Source organism: Montipora foliosa, chromosome 14, assembly GCF_036669935.1.
Source record: "Montipora foliosa isolate CH-2021 chromosome 14, ASM3666993v2, whole genome shotgun sequence".
NCBI classification, from domain to species: Eukaryota; Metazoa; Cnidaria; class Anthozoa; order Scleractinia; family Acroporidae; genus Montipora; species Montipora foliosa.
Window position 1 is genome coordinate 4363034 of NC_090882.1, and position 20900 is coordinate 4383933.

The following is a 20900-nucleotide window of genomic DNA, read 5'->3' on the forward strand; positions in this document are numbered from 1 at the left end:
TATTATTACCGTATTATTATTATTATTATTATTATTATTATTATATGATAGGTAGGGTAGGATAGGATACATAGATACATGTAGATACATGTAGAAAGGTAGGTTCTTGTAGGCAAGTAGATAGATAGATAGATAGATAGATAGATAGATAGATAGATAGATAGATAGATAGATAGATAGATAGATAGATAGATAGATAGATAGATAGATAGATAGATACCCTGTAGATAAGGTGCTTCTTGTAGACACTATACAGTCCATGATTGATCCCGGAGCACAGCACCACAGCCAGAAGTAATGAGCTGTGATTTTATGGAGATTCGTATTCTTATATGAAAATTGTTCCATGGCACGCAATGCCTGTCGGTTGAAGATGGGCCTTTAAAAAAGATGTTAGCTTTCTTCTTCTATCAAGGGCTTTTTTAACAATCTAAGCATTTGGATGTAGACAGATCACACCTGTATCTACAATACACTCAGTCCCAAGAGTTCTGCTTTTCAATAAATCATCGTCTTCCTCATTCATTTTCTACGTACCAGAAGAGCAGAATGCTGTTCGTCAGAAATTATACAAAAGGATATTTTGATTTAACTTCTCCTTCAAATCCATACATTTGATTCATGTAGATACTTTCATGATTTCCTGGAGGAAATAAAACAAAGTACCGTTTGACTGAATGATAAAATCAATTAAGAAAAATCAAAGTTGCCTAACAAGCAAGAGCGGTATGTCATTGCAACGATGAGTTCCCTGCAAGATCTTAAAGGTCACCCTTAAGATATTAAGAGCGGTGAGGGCATTGTCTTCAAATTGGCCAAATTGGGAGAAATATGTTGAATTACTTACCTCGTGACATAAAAAAGTAATCAGGATACAGGAGTTTAAAACTGAAAAGTGTGAAAATGACTTCACATGAGAATGATCCTCTGTCTACAAAGTCACCATTAAATAGCTACAGTTTTATTAAGGACAAATAACAGTAACTCTGAAGAAAACTTTCAAAATACAAAGACAGGAACCTAGATTGCATAATTTTAGCAAGGAAGAAATAACTTGAAATTATACCTAAAGTACAGGGCTAAAGTACAGGTCACTTTTCACAGTTCATTGTTTTACCAATACTAACCTTGGTCTAACCTTAAGCATAAATATCGTTATATTAATGGCACTTTTAAAGCGCGAGTCTCCCTAATAACAAAACGATAACAAATACGGGAATTTAGGATAGTGAAAAACAATTTTCTTTCCGTATAATTATAAAGAAGGATACATAAGGATTTTCAGGAGATGGTTGATCATTGAGATCAAAGATGTTTAAAAGATCATAAAACTGTCCATGAATATCACCACACACAGTGAACTTGCAGTTCTGCCAAAAAAAAAGAGTTGGTTGAAACAAGAGGCCACGATAACATAAGGTTTTTCCCGTGATTAGTTTAAAGAAAACCTTCACTCATCCCAAAGAATAACTTCCAAATCAGAAAAATACCAGCAAAAACATTTCGAATAACTTGTTTCCACTTTCAAGTTCTCTGGACACCACCATTTTGAATAGCCTGTGAATGCAGACAAGTGAGATTTTCCACTGGCTGAGTGAAACGAAATAAGTGGAAAATGTTTTTCTCACACACCGCTGGGACCTGGGAAGAGGTCAGGTGACCTAAGGTGGGCAGTTGTTTTTGTTGGTCCGCCATTTCTGACCTTTTCCCCACTTACCCACCCAAAGATTTTCACTTGTTTGAACTTGTACATGTATGTTGATTCATGCTTCTGTGACCCTTCTAGTTCAAAACCCTTTTCCTCAGGCTTGTTTTGACGTAAACCGTTTTACCAACTTGCATATGTTGAGATTACAATAAAGGTCAGATTGTAGCGGGCTGCTTGGCATTGCTAGCAGTGGTGTGCGAGAAAATAGCTTTTTCGGGAAGGGGGCAATGACACGATGGGCAGAAATATGTCTGCATTCACAGGCTACAATGTGAACAACTGTGACACTATACAGTTGCCCTTCTGTTCTAACATAACAAGCTTCCATATGATAACAATCATGCAACTATAATAAATCACAATAATTATTCAAGATAGCATTGCCTGCAAAATTAAATAAGAAAAATGAGAAATTTTGAGAATCATTCATTTGCAATTCAAACATTTTCTCTGAAAATTTTCTGAACAAATTTGATTGTAAACATTACTTCCTGCAGTTTTACATTATGTGTTGGAGTGGAGGGTTCCCATATTTTTTCAAAGGCTACTGACTAACAGCAATTTAAGGTCAAAATAAAAGAGTTGAGATGTTGTAGTTGTCAAGTGGGTGTTGGATCTACATGAAGTTGTATTGGGTTCAAATCACATTTTCACTGGCAGCTTCTGGATGACTCTCGAACCCATTACTTCTTTAAAGCAGTTTGTAGAACATCTGCTAAAGAATTTGATATTTGTAATGATAAGATTACCTCTGGAATTGTGATTTCAACCAGTGACGGCTGCTTCTCAAATATCTTTTTTACTTCAAGTAAAATCTGAGAGGAAAAGGATGTTGAGAGCAGTTTTTATGTAGGTAAATTACGATGATGGATCACTGAGATACATGTACATTGAAAGTCTACAAAATGATGATGACAATGATAATGTGGGACCTCGATTTCATTGGGGACAAGGAAAACAATGATTACATGTAACTATGATGATGATGATGATGATACTGTTGATGATAATAATGATGATGATGACAATGATGTCGATGATGAACACAATAATACCGGTACTCATGATGATGCTAATGCTGACGACGACAGCAATAATACTTTGATACTGAGGAGAAACCAGGACGGTGTGAAGATCACCAACAACACCTGTCACCAACGTAAACGATTTGAACAACAGAACAAATAAATGCTCTGTTTACAGTAACAAAGTGGGAGGCGCAGTGGCCTCATGGTTAGTGCACTCGACTCCGAATCGAGTGGTCTGGGTTCGGGGCCTGGCCGGGGACATTGTGTTGTGTTCTTGGGCAAGACACTTTACTCTCACGGTGCCTCTCTCCACCCAGGTGTATAAATGGGTACCGGTGAATTTAATGCTGGGGGTAACCCTGCGATGGACTAGCATCCCATCCAGGGGGGAGTAAAAATACTCCTAGTCGCTTCATGCTACAGAAACCGGAGATAAGCGCCGGCCTGATGGGCCTTCTAGGCTTGTAGCAGACTTTACTTACAGTAACAAAAAAAAGTGCAATTTACCCTGTATGCATATTTCTTGTGTATCTTCTTTTGATTTCTAAATCTTTCAATTAATTCTTCTATAAACTCTTTTGTCATTCCATCTTCACTCAGTCTTGGGCCATCATAACTCTCTTCAACAACTGAAAAACATAAATGGGTTTGGAATATTTTACTTGCACAGGATGTGCATTACTTGCAGCACTCAGTCACATTTTTCGTGTATAAATTTGTTTCGCCTACAGAGAAATGTCCAGAATGAGCATGTCTAGAAATTCAGCTAAACAGACACAAAAAAACACACTTGGTGTCCCTTTAGTCTAATATTATTACTACCTATTTACAACTAAATACTTAGCAATAGAATAACTTCAACTTTTTGATTTCTTAAAGAGTAAAGTTATAAGCCATATATAAGGACACCTCAGTGACATTTGCTGGTATACAACAGCCAGAATTTCTGGACACAAGATACATGTAGCAACTCCTGAAAAATGATCAGTCATTACCAGACATTTCCACATTGTTTACAGTGATCATGAGTCACAAACAGACAGTGACCATGCCTGTTTATCTGTTGTTTTCAACCATTTTAAGGACCGTGCCTACTAATTAAAGACATTTTTGCCCCTGTGTGTGATTATGCAGGAAATGTAGCTCTTAACAAGTGTTATTGAAATCCAAAAAGAAAATTGGGGGTAACCACGCATTTTTCAAAGATAATTCATGAATAATATTTCTAAAAAGCTTTAAAATACAAAGCAATGTATGGCATTCTTTCTTAAATTGAAGCTTAATTATCTCTCAAGAATGCATGGTTACCCTCAATTTTCTTTTTGGATACCAAGAGTACTTACTAAGATCTACTTTCTCCGGATAGTTTTAAACTGCCCAAAAATATCCCTGTATTAGTAAACATAGGAAATCCGAGTATCTGGAGATGCGCAGAACGTATGCACAATAACAATAGTAGGCACCGTCCTTAACAAAGGTCAAAGGTTATGGTAAAAGTAGATTTTCACAGAAAAAACCAATAAACAGATTTCTCCAAATAGACCAGAAAAAATCAACAAAACCAACCAACTAAAATAGACAATGACCTGGTCCTATGCTAAAACAAAAATGATTATCAAATACCGATTGAATCCAGGTTGACAGTATCAGCAACTGGTTTCTTGTCATCCACTGCAATGGCCTTCTCAAATGCTTGTCGCTGTACAATCTTCTTGCATTCCTGGTATTTAAGACAGGCATCTTTGTCTTTGGGTCTAAATTTTGTTACCTGTAGGGTATCATTTGCAAAATGATAACTACATTATTTTACATCAATGTTGAGAGTGCTACAAATTAACATTACTATTTAATTAAAAAATGCTATTGCTATTATTATTATTATTATTATTATTATTATTTGAACCTGGGCATCCTGTGGTCCAATCAACCCCCTCTGGTTGTCATGGGGCTAAGCTACAATCCTGGTCACAAGTTGTTGGGAAGGTTGCGTGCATCGCTTCACTTCACACCTAATTCGATTATTTTAACTATTGGCTGAACTTTTTGGCAAAGAGCATGCTCTTGTGGCTCCCCATCCCCCATATTCAATGTTGGAAGAAAAGTCACCATTTTGTTTGGTGCAAAATTCAACATTGAAAAGGGGGGGAGGGGGGCTATCTCAAAAGTAACGCTACCTTCCCAACACATTTGTCCAGGATTGTAGCTGTAATGTTTCTTAAATATAACGTTATTGTAAAGGGAATGTACCCACGATTTCATAATCCTTGAGGCTGAGTTTAAATTTTCCAAGAGCCATGTAAGCTGATGCTCTTCTGTAATATGCCTTTAAAAAAACAAGATAATTGAAATTAAAAGCATGAAATTTAAGACAAAACAGTGACTACAAGTTATAATCTAATAGCTTACTCGCATTATCCTTATGTATTGAGGTAAAGTTTGCTTTGAATGCTTTTTCTTCCTTTAATAAATGAAGAGGAGATAGCCTCACAGGAGCCATTAGTAAAACAGAGTAATTGGACAATAATAATAATGATTATTAACGACGAAATGATATATGAAATGGATCACATATGAGCTGCCGATATGAAATCAAGTGGAGCTATGATCCTTGCAGTTACACTGTATGAGCGTAAAGAAGCCTGCGTTCTTAACTGCGAGGATCATAGCTTCACTTAATAATTATTATTATTGATTGGTGGGCCACACAGGCCAGATTTACTTAAAGGTCTTCCACATGAAATAACAAAAATAATAAAAGGTACTGAGCACAATGCAAGCACAAACCCATTTTTTTTCCATGAACTAAAACAGTGTTCCTTTTTCTTTTTCTTCTACATTTGTACTCATTATTATTATTATAATTACTGCAGCCATAATCAGTGTTATTAAATTAGTAACACACTGTGCTTACTATTTTGAAACTGATTGGCGAAGCACCTACTGGTAATTCTGCAAACCACAAGACCAACAGATGAGTGAATAAGCTGCTACATGCAGCTGATAATTTGCTTATTTGAAGGTTACACACTCCATACATTGATTTCAAATCGTACTTTGTACATTATTTTCCCCTGCAACAGTACTTTTGTCGCTTTATTTCCCAACAACAATGTATAAATGACACTCTTATGCGCACCTAATTAGATGCACGCCCAATTTTGACATCCAATTAACAAATTGATGTCAGTTTTTCATGTGCCTTTCCTGCTGTTATTGATTGCGAATTTCGTCATAATGTTGTCAAAGTAGCTCATGAAAAGCTTGTGTCACATCTGTTACATAAACTAGGAAGTACGAGAAAATACATGTAAAGATGCTTATTTGCCTTCTTAACCATATCATTTACAGTGTATGTGGTTATTCCACTTACAATCACACAAAAGTGTTGGCCCTAGTGTTGTGGCCCCAGTATTTTGTTAGCCCTAGTAGTTTTGGATCCTGAACAATCAAAGTCCCAGCAAATAGAATCAGTTCTGACCTTCATTATTCCACATTTCACAAAAACCTAGTTCAGCAATAATACTGACCACTGCAGCCAGTTAATAAAACTGTCATAACAATTCTGTACCTTGATATATTTTTTATCCAAGTCAATTGCTTTGTTGGCATCTTCAAGTGCAGAGCCATAATATTCAGTTTTCATGTAGCAGAAACTTCTGTTGCCATAATATGCCGGCACTTGAGGATTCAATTCAATAGCTTTGGTGTAAAGACTAAGTGCATCATCATATTTCCCATCTGGCAATGAAAACAACAAGCAAATAATGAGGAAAAGTTAGTTTCCTTTGATCTTTATGGAAAGCCAAACAGAGAATGTGAGTAAACTTTGAAAGTTTTTGTTGCAGTGCATTTATCATCACTGAAGCAGCAAATTCTGTGAGTCTGGCACTGGCATATCCATTGGGTAGCTTGGCCCTTAAAAGTGCTACTATGATCAAAAAATCACTTGCTTTTTTTCTTCAGATTTTTAAAGTGAGATTGCTTAACACTTGACTGGCAAAATTTGACTTTTATCCAAAGGGTGTTTACTTTGAGTGTGAGTTTTGGATTTCACAGTCTGCCATTACTCACATTCAAAACTGACTGATTGGACCTCAGAGGGTTGGATCTAGGGAAAAGAGACATCATTTACTCACTAGCTTGAAATTCAGCGTGCAAACACAGCTTATTAAAATTATATGCAAAACACAAGTTTAAAAATCTGACAGCTTGAAACTCCTGTGCTGCATATTAATTCAGCTGCATACACACCCATTGCATTCTTAAGCTATTGAGTCTGTGACGTCATTTTCTCGTCAATCCAGCTCTCTCAAGATTTTAAAGTTAACAACGTAATGTTAGAACGTAACGGGAGGGCAACAAACCAGAAGCTCAGAGTTCATCTTCCCTGTCATTGTTAAAAATTTGAATGTCCAGTTCATGGCGGCGAGGCTTGCTGCACTTAATTCTCTCAGTTATTATTGTTCCGCAATCTTTTCTAATTTTGTGTTTGAAGTAGTACAGGATTCTGCAAGAGTACTTAATATTAAGAATTAGAAGGGAAAGGGGGGGGGGGGGCTTATAACCGGATGAATTTTTTTGTTTCCAAGTAGATGGACCTATAACCAGGGGGAATCATAAGTGGGGGGGGGGGGCTTATAACCAGAATTTTATGGTAGTTGATTGAATCTGACATGCACATAAATTAGTGTTTATTTATGCATTAGCAATAAAAGAGGCACAACCATCTGTCATCACTTTCACTAACTAGATTAGCAGATTCTGAAGTTCTGAACACGTCTGTTACAGAAGATTGTGCAGTCCCTTTATCTCTCTCTCTCTCTCTCTCTCTCTCTTTCGTGACCAAAGTGGGCGGTTCGACTAACTCAGAAGGGACTGCGAGCAGTCTAAAGCGTTTTATTCCCAAAGGGTTTGAATTGGGTACAGCATGGTGCCCTTTCACGTATGTCCAACACTCCTGCCTATATTGTACACTAAATGGCAGAATGGAACAGTTGTAAATGTACCAGAATTAAAGTCAACTAGTTGCCTCCTCCTGGGGAATGTGTGGTTCCAGAAAATATCCATACCCCCACCATGGAAGACATTTTGATTTGCACCCCCCCCTCCCCCAGGATTTTCCGTTCCAGGGGGGTCTTTGATGACCCCCCTACCCTCAGGAATTTCCAGAATTTTTTTACTTATAAAAAAGAAAGTGAATTAGTTATGTAATTGCAGTAGAAGTTTATTACAACAGTGTAAAGATTAAGGTTAACTTTTAGAAAAATATAATACTTTGTTAAGCTCATTATCCAGCTAAACTTTTAGTTCGCCATCAACTTTGCAAAGCTTAAACATTTGGGTTGCACGACATCGACTGTTTCACATTTTTGTGCAACCTTCGATGAGAACATTTTACTCGCTTAAACAACTTTGCAAACGATAGTAAATAAAACAGAAACTTACAAGGTTCCTTTGTCTACACATTTTGTCAGTTTCTTCAGGTTGATTCTTATTTAGGGACCACACATGTTGACGCGGTAGGTTTTTCGTGAACGTTGTCACAAAGGCGATTGTTTTACAAAGAAAATTATTGACGCCAAAATAATCCATCATAATTATTTGTACACTTAGATATGGCGATTTAAGTGCAGTCTTCAAATTTACTGACTCTCCAGCAGTCATTCTCGCCGGTAAATGACACACAGCCTCACTGTTGCTTGCCTTTGAGCCACCGATGGAATCGAGAGAGCGACCGTTATTGTTTTTGGCGCGATTTACTTCCTCCAATGAGTAGTGAAACTCCTATTTTAGAATTTCCAGTTTGACATAACGAACTGAACCTCAACAATCGTTTCCCGAGGCCGCAATTGTGTTTACTCAAAGAAGAGAAAACTTGACTCCCAGTTCCTGTCCGTGGTCTAAATGCCACCCACAAAAAAGAAAATGTCGTTGCACGCAAGCGTTGAAATGGTGGGAACTTGCGTCTTATCGCATTTTCAATGAGTTACTACCCCCAGTAAAACATGAATCCTATCAAAAATGTGTTTACTGCATGTGAAGGTAGCGAAAAGCGATACTCAAGTGAACGGAAGTGTTGGTTGGACGAAAGAGACAAACGGAAGTGTTGGTTGGACGAAAAAGAGACAAAGCTGGAAGTCTGGGGACGAGACTCAAGTTGAGACCGCCATTTTAAATGTTTTCAATCCATCCCAAATGAAAGACACATTGTTCTTAGCTTCGGGAGATTGTAGCGCTTGCTAACTCAAAGAAAAAAAATGGAAACATTCAAGCTAATAGTATTAACTTTATCTCAAAACTGACTTTTGTTTCAAAACATCATCTGATAGTGTGTTTTTGTGCTTCAGATCGATCGTATGTTGCTTTCAATGTTTTGTATGTGGTTCGTGACCCTTTGGAAAAGTGGTTTCCCACGAAACCCCCCTACCCCTTGGAAATTACTGCCCTTTAACCCCCCCTCTCCCTCGGAATTTCCAATGATCTTCCGTGGTGAGGGTATGGGTATTTTCTGGAACCACACAATGTATTATTATGATCTGATCCCTGGGATACCCTGGGGTATGGATCAGTAAGGCCTGATTTACACTGTATGATTTTTGTCGCGTGCAACAAGGTTACGACAGGCCTACAACATGACGTACGATTGGCGTGTTCATCGTAGCATTTAAAAACATGTTTTAAAACGCTGCAACAATCGTAAGTCATGTCATAGGCCTGTCGTGAGCTTGTTGCATGCGGGAAAAATCGTACTGTTTAACTCGGCCCTAAGAATCCTACGCCTTCGATTTATTTGCCAGAACCCTTTGAAAAACCTTCCCCACACCTTTCATATTTTGTCAGTCATATTCTGACGGACAGTATCCACAGGGAAGAGGGAAGGGGTTGGATCATAAATGCAACGTCCCCAGTCGGCATTTTTATCGTCGTTGAGTTTGCCTTATATCACTGTAATCGGATTTTGTAAACGATATCTGGAGAATCAAACATCTCTTGGCATGAAATATTTGGGATACCACATAAACCCACGAAGAGCATAAAATAAAAATGACCGTTGATGTTCGGACAAATACTTTGCCGTTTGTCGAAGAGCGTTCTTTGGGTCTTCTATGAGCTCCACATCTGAATAATTTAAGAAATCACACACCAGCAATTAACAATCCTTCTTCTGTTCGAAGCCAAGCTAGTTGTCAATCAAATTCACACTCGACCTTCCTACTTCCACAAGATCCAAGACAACATGGACATAACTGTTAACAATACGCACCCTTAAAGTATTGATTTGCCCGTAGTTTGAAATCATCAGCTTTCATCTCATCTTCGGAAATTTCACCATTTGCTAGTTTATCATCAGCCATATTGTCTGATCTCTGTCTTTCGGTTCCAGATTTCTCTCTTATGTCTTGTTTTTCGGGGAAACTGTGGCGAAGGTGAAAGCTGAGTGTGGAGTATTTCGTTCTTTCAACACAAACAAAAAGTTTGGACCATCATACAACCCTCACAAATCATCCTTTTAACTCTCTCTGGGCTGCTGCGGAATAATTTCAACGCGCACAAGAATCGCCAGCCCAGATCATCTTCGGTTTCTTAGAATCGAGGCAACTGTCGCAGATGAAAAAGCGCGGGAACCTATCCGAAGGAAAAAAGATGGCCATTGTGAGTAAAGTTGTTTGTTATTCTGTTTTGTTTTCTATTTTTCGTTCAAAACGTCGTTAATTGTACTTTCCTAATACACTAGGCTGATTTACATCCTCAAAACTAAAAGCAGAATGTTTTCGGAGACGTTTTTGAAGTGTTCAAAAGGCTTATCCCCCTTTTATTTTGCAGAGAAATTATCTTCGTTGACTTGGACATCCACTGAGTACAAGTACATACTTGGAAAAGAAATTACTTGGTAAGATTTCATGTTTACAGTGTTTCTTTGACAGGAAAAAAAAGTAATTTTCCATGTAACTGGAACATTGATTAATTTAGCACGCGGAAAATTCGGCTGAAATTTGACTTTCTAATGCTCGTGAGTCGACGTCAGATTTCGAAAACTTTGTTTCAAATATTTATAATTCTTTGTCAATTTTTTAGCTGAGATTGAACATAAAAAATGAAACAAGAATTCTTTGAAAAAAAAGGCCCCGAAAGTAAGGACTACCTTTAAAAGATAATTTGCCGTAGTTTCTTTTTTATTAAAAATTACTTTTGTTTTCTGTCAAAGTAAAAAAAATGTTAATCTTACCAAGTAATTTCTTTCGAACCATCAACTTGTGTTCAGTGAATCTCCAAGTCAACGAAGATAATTTCCCCGCAAAGTAAAAGCGGAGTAAGCCTTTTGAACACTTCAAAAACGTCCCCGAAATCACCTTAGGAAATCACCTTATTAGGAAAGTAGACTTAATGACGTTTTGAAGAAAAAAAAGACAAGACAACAATGATAAACAACCGTACTTACAGCGGCAATCTTCCTCCCCTTTTCTCGACAGAAGACAGATTCCCGCACTTTTTTACCTGTGACCGCTGCCTCGATTCTAAGAAACCGAAGATAATCTGGGGCCCGTTTCTCGAAAGTCCCGAAACTATACGGGTCATTTTCGGGTGTCACAATTCCCTTTGTATCTCAAGAACGGAGAGGATTTAAGTCGTCGTACTTCACAGTCACTTTTCTTTTTGTCACTTTGAAAACATGTTAAAAGATCGGCTTTCCAAAACAAGCGGTTGGCAGTTTTACAAATGGCTTTTCGGATCCGAAAAGTTTTCGGGACTTCGAGAAACGGGAATTATCCCGCACATGATGAAATTATTCCGCAGCTCGGTTTCCTTTATAGCCTGGAATTCGGCCGCCTCCTCCGCTCGCTAACTCACTGAAATTGCTCTGGTCAAATTGTTCTCGGATCTGTCTTAGTTCCCAGGTGCCCATCGTCCTTGAGCATTCTGAGATGTATGGAAACAAGCCACTACCTCTCTAAAACAGATCCCATCCCCACACTATCACACGCACATACTGTGAGTGATACACTCAATCAAGGAATTTCCAATAAAGCTCTCTGTGTGGAGAAATTGAAAATACAAGTCAGGTAGGTACTGTCAGAGACTGTGGTGCTTGCATGAATTAAGAGATGATCAAGGTTTTTAGAAGTTGCTTTTCTGGTTTCCACTTTGACTGGGCTTCAACTGGAAGCACCTAGATTAACCTTTTCTTCTCAGTGTTCAGCCGGCAATTAAATCAATCACATGAACAGTGTAGGTAGTAGGAAAATACACCATTTTACGGTTGTAGCTAAGTTACCTGGACTAAGAATGGAAGCAAGGCTGCCGGTGACCCTGTTTTAATACAAATCTTTGTGCTTTTCTAATGTTAAAATAGACTTATTAGAATTACAACAACACAATTTACAGAATATAAAAGCAGTGAGTTCTGTATCGATACAAGGTCACCAGCAGCCTTGAAGCCATTCATAGGCTATGCCACAGAGCAAACAACTGTAAAATGGCCTATATAATTGGGGCTTTGTTTCCAGGTTTCAAATTAGCTCCTTACAATACATACCTTTGGCAAGTGACCGAATATGAGAGGTGTGAAAATGGCTGAAATCAGTTGTGAACTGTTTGGTAATGATACATTAGAGTACTGGCTATCCAAGAAAATAAACACAGAAGTGTTTACAAAAGCTAAAAAATATTGACACAAATTAATTGCTAAAACTAGACTTTAAGTCTAGGGTTATTAAAGGCTCTATTTCCTTAATCTTAATGCAAGGAAGCTACTTTACCTTGCCTTACTTGCTTCACAGCTTGTGAAGCCAGCCAGGAATGCAGGAAAGCACCATTAATAGTAATAACTTTATAGTCAAAAACAACCCAAACCTTCAGATTCATATATACCAACACCTCATGTTCAGGTGAAATGTGTGCAATACTGATTTGACATGCCTTGCACTATTGGTGTGTACATCCCATCCCCTTGTAACTTGTAATCCTCAAGTTCTCTTTTAGACAGATTCCTGGTTTCCACATGATGTTGTCCCAGCCACGTTGTCCCTAAAGAAACAGATCGTGACCATGTTGGTGTTCCGAATGGACCATCTGGGAATTATCTCGGTGTCCATTCTTATGGAAACTGTTTCCTGTCGTGGTTAATATCTAAATCAGCTCAAAAACTGTCCCTCTTACCGGTAAATCCTGTCCCTGTTCAGAGTGTGACTTAAGATTTTACTCTAATGACAGATGATTGTATTCGACAAAAGGGGCCAGTTTTAACTAAAACAACACCACCATCCGGGATGACTATTCCAGGGGTAGGGGGTTAAGGATGAGGTGTAGGGAGTGGGGGTAGGGGGTAAAGGTTACCATAGCTGAAACAACCCAAACCTTAAAAAAAATGCTAACCTTAGGCCTAAACATTAACTAAAGCATAGTGTTTAGGCCCAAGGGTAGCATTTTTCTAAAGGTTTGGGTTGTTTCAGCTATGGTACCCTTCACCCCTACCCTGGAATAGTCATGCGGTCTTAATCCACTCAGAAACTATATCCCCTTGAAAAACACCTATGTTGACTCAAACCCTGTCCCTCCGTCCGATCCTAAGAGTGCCTTTCATTCATTTTACTCAGCCTAACACCAGATGATTTTCCTCATTAATGGGGGGTAACCCGAAAACAATGACCCCCAGTCCATGGACTACCTTGTTGGACTACCCAAATGGACTACCCTAAAATAGACTAAATCTAAAAAAATACTATTTAGAATGAGTACTATTGAAAGAACTGAATTGATTATCTACTTACATTGCATGCATCTTGTTTATTTTTGTCTGCATGGCCACATGCGACTAAATTCAGGAATTTAACCGGTCTCACTTCACTTACATGGAGTAATCAGCCATCACAACAGTTATCATTATTTTTTGAAATGGGTGCTTAGAATTAAATACTGGTGACCAACGCCGTTTAAAATGTGTTTTTCGGCTTAGCACTAGTTGTGACAATGCTTACGATCAATAGTACTCACTTGAAATTGGGGGCAGTGTTTTCAACTCTCCCATTAATGGGGACTGGTTCAAGCGTGAACTTCATTAACGCGACAAAACATTGCTTTGGATCAAATTATCACATTGGGTTGCACGCTAACAACTGATAGTCACTGGCTAAGGCACCAATGCCTGCTGACATCTGATCTTAAAAACACAAAAACCTGGATACATTGCCTTCTCGTTTCTTTAATTTTGAAATACAAGACAGAAAAAGCTTCTTACATACACCCAAATTCTTATACTATTTTTATTACTTAGAGTAGTTACAAGGCAGAGCAGGTTCCAGAGGCTCGGCCTTCTATTACACAAAATGTTCCATGGTTTAAAAATCTTTGTTGAATTAACTGCCTGTGGAAAGTCGTCATAGGTTGTTTGCCTTTTTCACAAAAGCGTTGCAAATCAAGATGAGCTTTGCTATTTTTCCAACGTCAATGAAGCCTATTTGAATTAATCTCATTTTTTGCCTGTTAGCTAATGATGATTTAATTTTGTTCTAAGAAAAGGAAATTAGCTAAAATGATTGAACACATTTTCTTGTTTTCAACAAGACCATAACAGTTACTGAAAAAAAGGAAATTGTGGAGGAGTGTGTTTCAAAAATGCAGAAAATAATGATGATGATAATAAGATGGCCACGATCATGTACATAAATAAACTGACTAATCCAGATTTTTAAAGAGAATAAAGCTTTCAAGACTGCGACTGAAGTCCTGTAGTCATGACGACAAAATGGAACAATAATACAGTGTAATAATAATAATATTCCCATAAATTAAAGGGATTTGGTGTCACACACCAAATGCAAATAAAAATCTTGCAAATGTACAAATAAACTAAATTATGCAAAAGTGTACTGTGATCTGGCAGTGTTTAACCAGTCTGGAGACTCTGATGGTTAATGAAAAAGCAATTTTTGGATCACATTGTAAATACTGTATTGAATGAATGGTGAATGAATGTTTGAATCGTCAGTAACACAGTCTGCAATAAGGTCTGGATAGCACAGTAACAATACTGACCAGCTGTGACAACTGCATGTCATAACATTTCCAATCATTTTTCCCTTCTTATCACTCAAACTATTAAAAAAAGGAAATGTTCCTTAATGAAGCTTGATTAATGATCATAGCACACACAGCAACAATATCAAGAAGTAACACTCTCAGATTAGAGTTCAACCTATGATCACTCACCACTCTGTAAATCCTAATTCTAAGGTATCTATTCTTTGTACTAATCAACATCAAAGTTGGTTTAACTTTTGTTCATAAAATTTAGCCATTTTGGTCTCCTGTGACTTGTCTATTTTGGAGAGCGTGGGAGCCCAAGTTTGTAACAGTTGATAACCACTGTTGTTTCAAATTTCTGATAATCGGCCTGCGCAGAAGGGTTGTAACACTAATTTGCAAACTTTCTGGAAAGGTTCAGAACCACCCAGAGAGAGTTAAGTTTGGTGCTAACCGAAAAAATGGTTGTGTCCTTCTGTGATGAGAACAGGAAACTTGTGCACCTCATTTAAAACCACAGGGAAATAAAAAGAAGTTACTTGTACTCTTAACTCTTTATACAGTCTGAATAATTTTATGTTGCGACATGAACAAATAGTATGAAAATCCCATATTAAGCTAAGCATAGTTTACAAATTATGATATAGGCAGATGCTACAAGTCAAGCTGTGTTAGACATCATGTTTCCTCCTCTTTACTCTGTTACTATATTCATCATCTGATGTTATGTCTGCATTGTTATTCAACGGCGAACTGGGATGGACATCTTGTTTCAGGTTTCCTTCTAACAATCCATCCCCGGGAGGAGAGGAGCTTAAAAGGTTGTCAGTTGTGGTCAACAATGCAGAGGTGGCATCCATGCTAAGCTGCCCAGACTTTCGTGCCTTTTCAAGAGCCCGCACTGTTACAACAAAAAAAGAGAATTCAAAAGAAATTCTGTAAGTATTGTCAAAACACTTACTAACAGAAAGTAACTGGCACGAAACACCCTATTTCAAAGTAAAGTCCTGTTGGAAATTATGGCCAACCACCAACACCTGTACTTTTTATGTAGCTAGAAAAAATGGCCATTTTTGGTACCAATCTTTTCATAAAACTGAAGGGAAGTGAATCAGAATTTAGCATTCATGCTTGGCTAAATTCAAGGAAGTTTATTGTAAACATGACCTTTCTTAAAAGCAGTAATAAAATAAGAATGATGATGATGATGATGAGGATGACATTGATGATAATCATTATCATCAATTCCGACGACTCGCATTGGGTTTCCAGAATGAGTTTTTTCAAGTGAGCATACCATAATTTAACAGTTTAATCTAAGGAGGCTTGAAGGGGTTTTTCAGCTGAGGGCGTGCGCGTAAGCCACATACAATTCTTTAGCCACTTGCATCAGCTCATAAATCAAAATGGGCAAACAGAAATAATAAACTTTACCCCCGATTTCGTCCACTTTTCTTCTAATTCTTATATAGATGGAATATAAACATACATCTCCTATTCACGAAAACTATGACAATTTTGCCCAACTGTTTAATGGTAATGCGTAAATGCTGATCTTATAACCCCCTCATTTTTCCTGATTTTGCAACTTCTTTTGTTTATATCTCTGCTTCGGGATATTTGATTGTCTTCATTTCTTCCATGTTAACTTAAATTAACTTGAAATATTAAATGACATATTTAAAAAAATGATTTTTCTGTACAAAACTTTTTTTACATGTTAACTTTTTACATGTTAAATATTATAGATATTATTTCCAACATTATCAGGTAACATTGTATGGGAAGGGGGTAGAAATTTTGTTCTTTTGTCTTTTGCATTATTGCAACCAAATACAGTGCATCTCAAGAGCAGTTTTAGCAACTTGAGAATCTTAAAGGAGGAAACTTCGGGCCCTGGAAAAAGTCCGAACTGGTTTTGGCGTCACAGTGACAGTTCTGCTATTCCCTGCTTCCTTAATAGTGCGGTTTTGTACCCCACTGGAAGTGAAAATTCTGATTTTTAAAAGGCTGAAAGGCCACAGACGGAAAATCGGACGAGTATGGAATTTTGTAAATTGTTTTCATCTCAGAAAACCATGATATTTAAATTGAGTAAATAAAGGAAAATCTATCATATACCAGTACACTTTAAGTATAGTTTCAATGAGCATACCTTGTTGGTCAAGAATACCATTTTGCCTTTTTAGATCGTCTATATCAGTCTAATAGGAAGCAAAAATATATCAGTGACAATGACAAATTTGATTGGTTTTAATAGCATTTATCCAATTTATAATAGCGATCTTTAGACTGGAATGCTAGAAAGACCACAAGCGTGACTTTTCAGTTCCACGTGCAATGGGTTTGGAGGTGAAGCCCTCTTGCAAATATACCTGCACAATGAGACTTGCATTACTTGGTACAGGGACCACAAAGGAGTTACCCGCTAACCATAAACCCCTTCCTGTTAGAAAATTTGGTATCAAATGCTTAAACTTAACGGGATACTTTGTGTTGTGTATAAAAATTGGGTGCGTTCGATTGACCGTATTCTGGAATAGGAATACATGGAATATAAGTTAGAAATCCTTCATTTTTACGGAGATTCACATTAAAATTGTCAAACGTCTGCTAAAATGCTATTTCGAACATATTCTTATTATCTTTGCTCCTTCCAAACATGCCAAACATACCGCTTTAATCACCACTCCGCGTATTCTTATTCCGGAATAGGGTCAATCAAATGTGCCCTTAATTTCTTACAATTCTGGACATAAGTGGTCCAGCAATTAAGCTGCATATTGTAAATAACAGGTCTCTCACACCAGGCTTACCGTAAACCCTCTGTTAAGTTCCCTGGGGGCTTAAATATTTTGAGCATGTTTAAGAGGGGGGGGGGGGGGTTAATAGAGAGGGACCTTTGAGAGGGGGTAGCTTATTTAATTTAGTGAAACACATTACTGATAGCAAAAAAAAGAAATAAACACACTGAAGTAACGGTTCCCTACTTCATGTTTTGGACCAGGACAATGACTGTCTAATGTGGAGATATGAGTTGTATTTTTTTCACATTGTTCAAGTTATTTGCAACACCTTTTTTATTCACTTGTGGGAACCATATCCAATGTCCTATACTGAGAGACTAATTAAACTGAACTTACTACCCTTGGAAGACCGCAGAGAGATTTGATCAGACTTGCAACTATTTTTCACATAATTACCCATATTCATGAGTATCTGTGTACCTCTGATCCTTGTTATAAAACTTGTAACTATGATCCGAACAACCATAATATAAGTTCCAAACACAAACAGGACTAGTTTAGAAAATCTTGTTTTAATAGGACTGTGGAATACTCTTCCACCCAATATGAAATATACAATCTCACTCTTAACATTTGAATCTAAATAGATTTTGAGTGCACTCCTGAAACTGCCCCCCCCCCCCCCCCCAGCCCCACCCCCATTTGATAAGTGAAATTGTCTGGAATTAGACAGTAAAATCTATTTTCATAGATTAAAAGAGCAAGGGATACATTGTGATACTTATCGAAATCAGCATGCATCTAATTACGTGAATTTGTGGACTTACTTGATGAGAATGGTTCTTTCTTCTCATGAATTGAATATAATCTGTTGCTTTGTTAAGAATCTGTGCCCTTGATGCCTGTAAAATATTAGATCACAATTCAGAGAAAAACCATCGGTTATCAGCAAGTAAAGCAATAATTATTAAAGAATTATGATGATCATCATTGTCAGGAGGAAGCTCTGAGACTGAGTAATGTGCCACATGAAGGATCTGCCATTACCTTTAAGAAAAAAGGTTGTAATTTTTTAAACACAAAAATGCACTTTTAAAGAGAGAAGATACCTTAGGCACAAACCAATAATTTTTTGATCAACCAATGCTGCACACAGAACTCTGTGATAATAACATTTGTGCCATTCAAAGCCCCACGTAGAAATCTATCCAAATCATTTTCTTATTTGTTGTCTGTCTTTCTTACTATTAAGATCCTCTTGAAATCATATTCTTTCAGGATGGAACATCAGAGCTCCATTACTGCTTTCATCCTACCACAGTGGCTACTGCACAAACCAAAACTAATGTTGAAACTTCACAACTTTATTAACAAAATAATCAATTTGTAGGTCGAAGGGGGCCTGACCTAAAAAACATGATTCTAAAAGAATCTATAGATACACTATGATAATTATACAATACAAATATTATTGGTCAATCCATTTAGGAGATAATAATATTAAGAATGTCTAATCAAATATATCAGTACTGAATTAAATGTCAGTATCATCCCACTGGTGCACAGCACATGAAATGAAAGCGTTAGTGAATCTTTTGGTTCGGCATGTAAAAATTGGGAATGCTCTTGGATTCCTGAGACAGTGGTGATGAGTTTTCTTCTCAGGTAATAAAAGATTTTTTACCAAGTCACTGTCATTTTGCATGTTTTCTTATGTATCCACCATTGTGACGAAATGATTCCTTTTCCTGCTGAGCATGCACTCTTCTTACTTCTTACTCAATTTTTTTGAGGTTTTTAAGACCTCCCTTCTCTGTAACTGGCTGCATGGATGTGAAGTTTGACTGATAGACAAGTTATCATTTGACCAATCACAGAGAAGTCATGTGTGGTAATAAAGTCATTTCCATGGTAACAATAGCATATGCTCAACTGGGGAAGGACTCCTTTTATGGCAGTGGTTTTTCTTGCAGGGAAAGTAAATAAGAGTGACAGCAAAACAAAAATGACAAGATCGGAAACCTCTTCCAGCAGTGTACCAAAGACACTTATTTACTGTGGCAAAAAAATTTCAAGTGTGCACATAACCATATCCAGATCCAATCGGCCATGCTACGACGAACTGAATTACGTATGTTTGGGCAAGCCCGGATTGTTTCATTTTATCACAACATTGGACACGCAGTTTGATTCTTCCATTCGGTTTCGCGCATCATTAAGACTCACGTGTAGATCTAAAATAGTCGTCATTTTTATCACGATAAAAATAAACTGTGATCGGCGATTAAGAAAAAATAATTACAACTAAGCCATGTAATCTGTTTAGGTAAGCACATGCAATCGTCATGTACATATTTCTCAATATTGCAAAATAGAATCACATGAAACAACACAGATTTTACGCCGTTATGTTGCCACACTAACTTATTTGGATCTTACTTTTTCTCCCTGAAGGGAAGGTATCGAATCTCGAAGATGGGCAAAGCTATCTTTTATATGATCTCGCCTTTTTCTCTCCAGCGCGTTGTGATGAGCTCGTTTATCTGCCTGAGATAAAACATAACAAAGACCGATGTTAGTGGTAACTTAACCAGCGGATGAAATCCACTTAGCACACAGATTAGGACATGCATGTCTCATAAAATATTGACAAGGAGAAAACCAACTTGGGCAAAGTTTTGTGATAGCGTGACGCCTCTTGAGGGGAAAATCCCACAGATTTAAAACATTTGAGAGATATCTAAACACATTGCTCTGATTTCTTATACCGAACCGAAAAATCGCTTTCAAACAGGTCAGAGAAATGCAGAGCTCTTAAAAACACAAACACGTGTTTTAAAACTATGGCCATGTGGAAATTTGCACGCGCAATTTGACACCAAAACACAAGCTCTACCTGGGACATGAACTGGGTCTCTTCACCATTTTCACCAATCTCCTGAAGTAAAATCAAAGCAGATTAGTAAATAAACAATATTTGTGTGACTTGCTACACCATCAAAATTTAGTTATGAAAGTACCTCCTCGCTTTCAATGTCGATTTCCTTTTCCTCGTCGCTCATGTTGTGAGTCTTGCCTTTCGCCATCAAACCGCCGTCCTCGTGATTTCAGCACGTGTCACTGAATGACGCCGTTTCGAGTCGGTAACGACAACCAATGACGACGCAGATTCGATTGATAAATTATGACAGCCGATTAACGAATGACAGCTTTCCGAATGACAGCCGAGCACATTTATTTGTTTTGTTAAAGATTTGTGGTACCCAAAACGTGCTTCACTACGTGCTTTCTTACATCAATTTCGCTTCGTAGATGGAGGTCATTGTATCGCTTCAATTTTTTTGCAATTTATTTTTATTTTTTAAGACTTCCATCTCACATTATAAAATGGACCCC

General features: G+C 37.5%; 2 protein-coding genes across 2 annotated transcripts in view; both read right to left on the reverse strand.

Annotated features, from left to right (window-relative positions):
* Nucleotides 1–10293, reverse strand: part of LOC137985278 (serine/threonine-protein phosphatase 5-like) — a 20649-nt gene extending 10356 nt beyond the window's left edge. The window contains exons 1-9 of the mRNA XM_068832848.1: nt 10001–10293; nt 6305–6474; nt 4988–5059; nt 4360–4504; nt 3244–3365; nt 2458–2523; nt 1272–1370; nt 848–953; nt 579–643 (exon numbers count right to left, since the gene is read on the reverse strand). Of these exons, the coding sequence (XP_068688949.1) occupies nt 579–643; nt 848–953; nt 1272–1370; nt 2458–2523; nt 3244–3365; nt 4360–4504; nt 4988–5059; nt 6305–6474; nt 10001–10091 (936 nt within the window). The 5' untranslated portion in view covers nt 10092–10293. The remainder of the gene's footprint in view (nt 1–578; nt 644–847; nt 954–1271; nt 1371–2457; nt 2524–3243; nt 3366–4359; nt 4505–4987; nt 5060–6304; nt 6475–10000) is intronic.
* Nucleotides 10294–13916: 3623 nt separating this feature from the next.
* On the reverse strand, nt 13917–20635 carry LOC137985279 (protein max-like). Its single transcript, XM_068832849.1, has 6 exons — nt 20525–20635; nt 20401–20442; nt 19944–20051; nt 18332–18406; nt 16913–16961; nt 13917–15658 (listed from the first exon to the last, which is right to left on the reverse strand). The coding sequence occupies exons 1-6, from the start codon at nt 20588–20590 to the stop codon at nt 15429–15431; spliced, it is 570 nt and encodes a 189-aa protein (XP_068688950.1). The 5' UTR covers nt 20591–20635; the 3' UTR covers nt 13917–15428.
* Between the last annotated feature and the right edge of the window lie 265 nt (nt 20636–20900).

Coding starts and splice junctions, on each gene's coding strand:
- LOC137985279 (XM_068832849.1), bottom strand. CDS start 20,590: ATGGCGAAAGGCAAGACTCACAACATGAGCGACGAGGAAAAGGAAATC. Junction 20,443..20,524: donor TCGACATTGAAAGCGAGGAG/GTACTTTCATAA, acceptor ATTTTACTTCAG/GAGATTGGTGAAAATGGTGA. Junction 18,407..19,943: donor CTTCCCTTCAGGGAGAAAAA/GTAAGATCCAAA, acceptor AATATTTTACAG/GCATCAAGGGCACAGATTCT.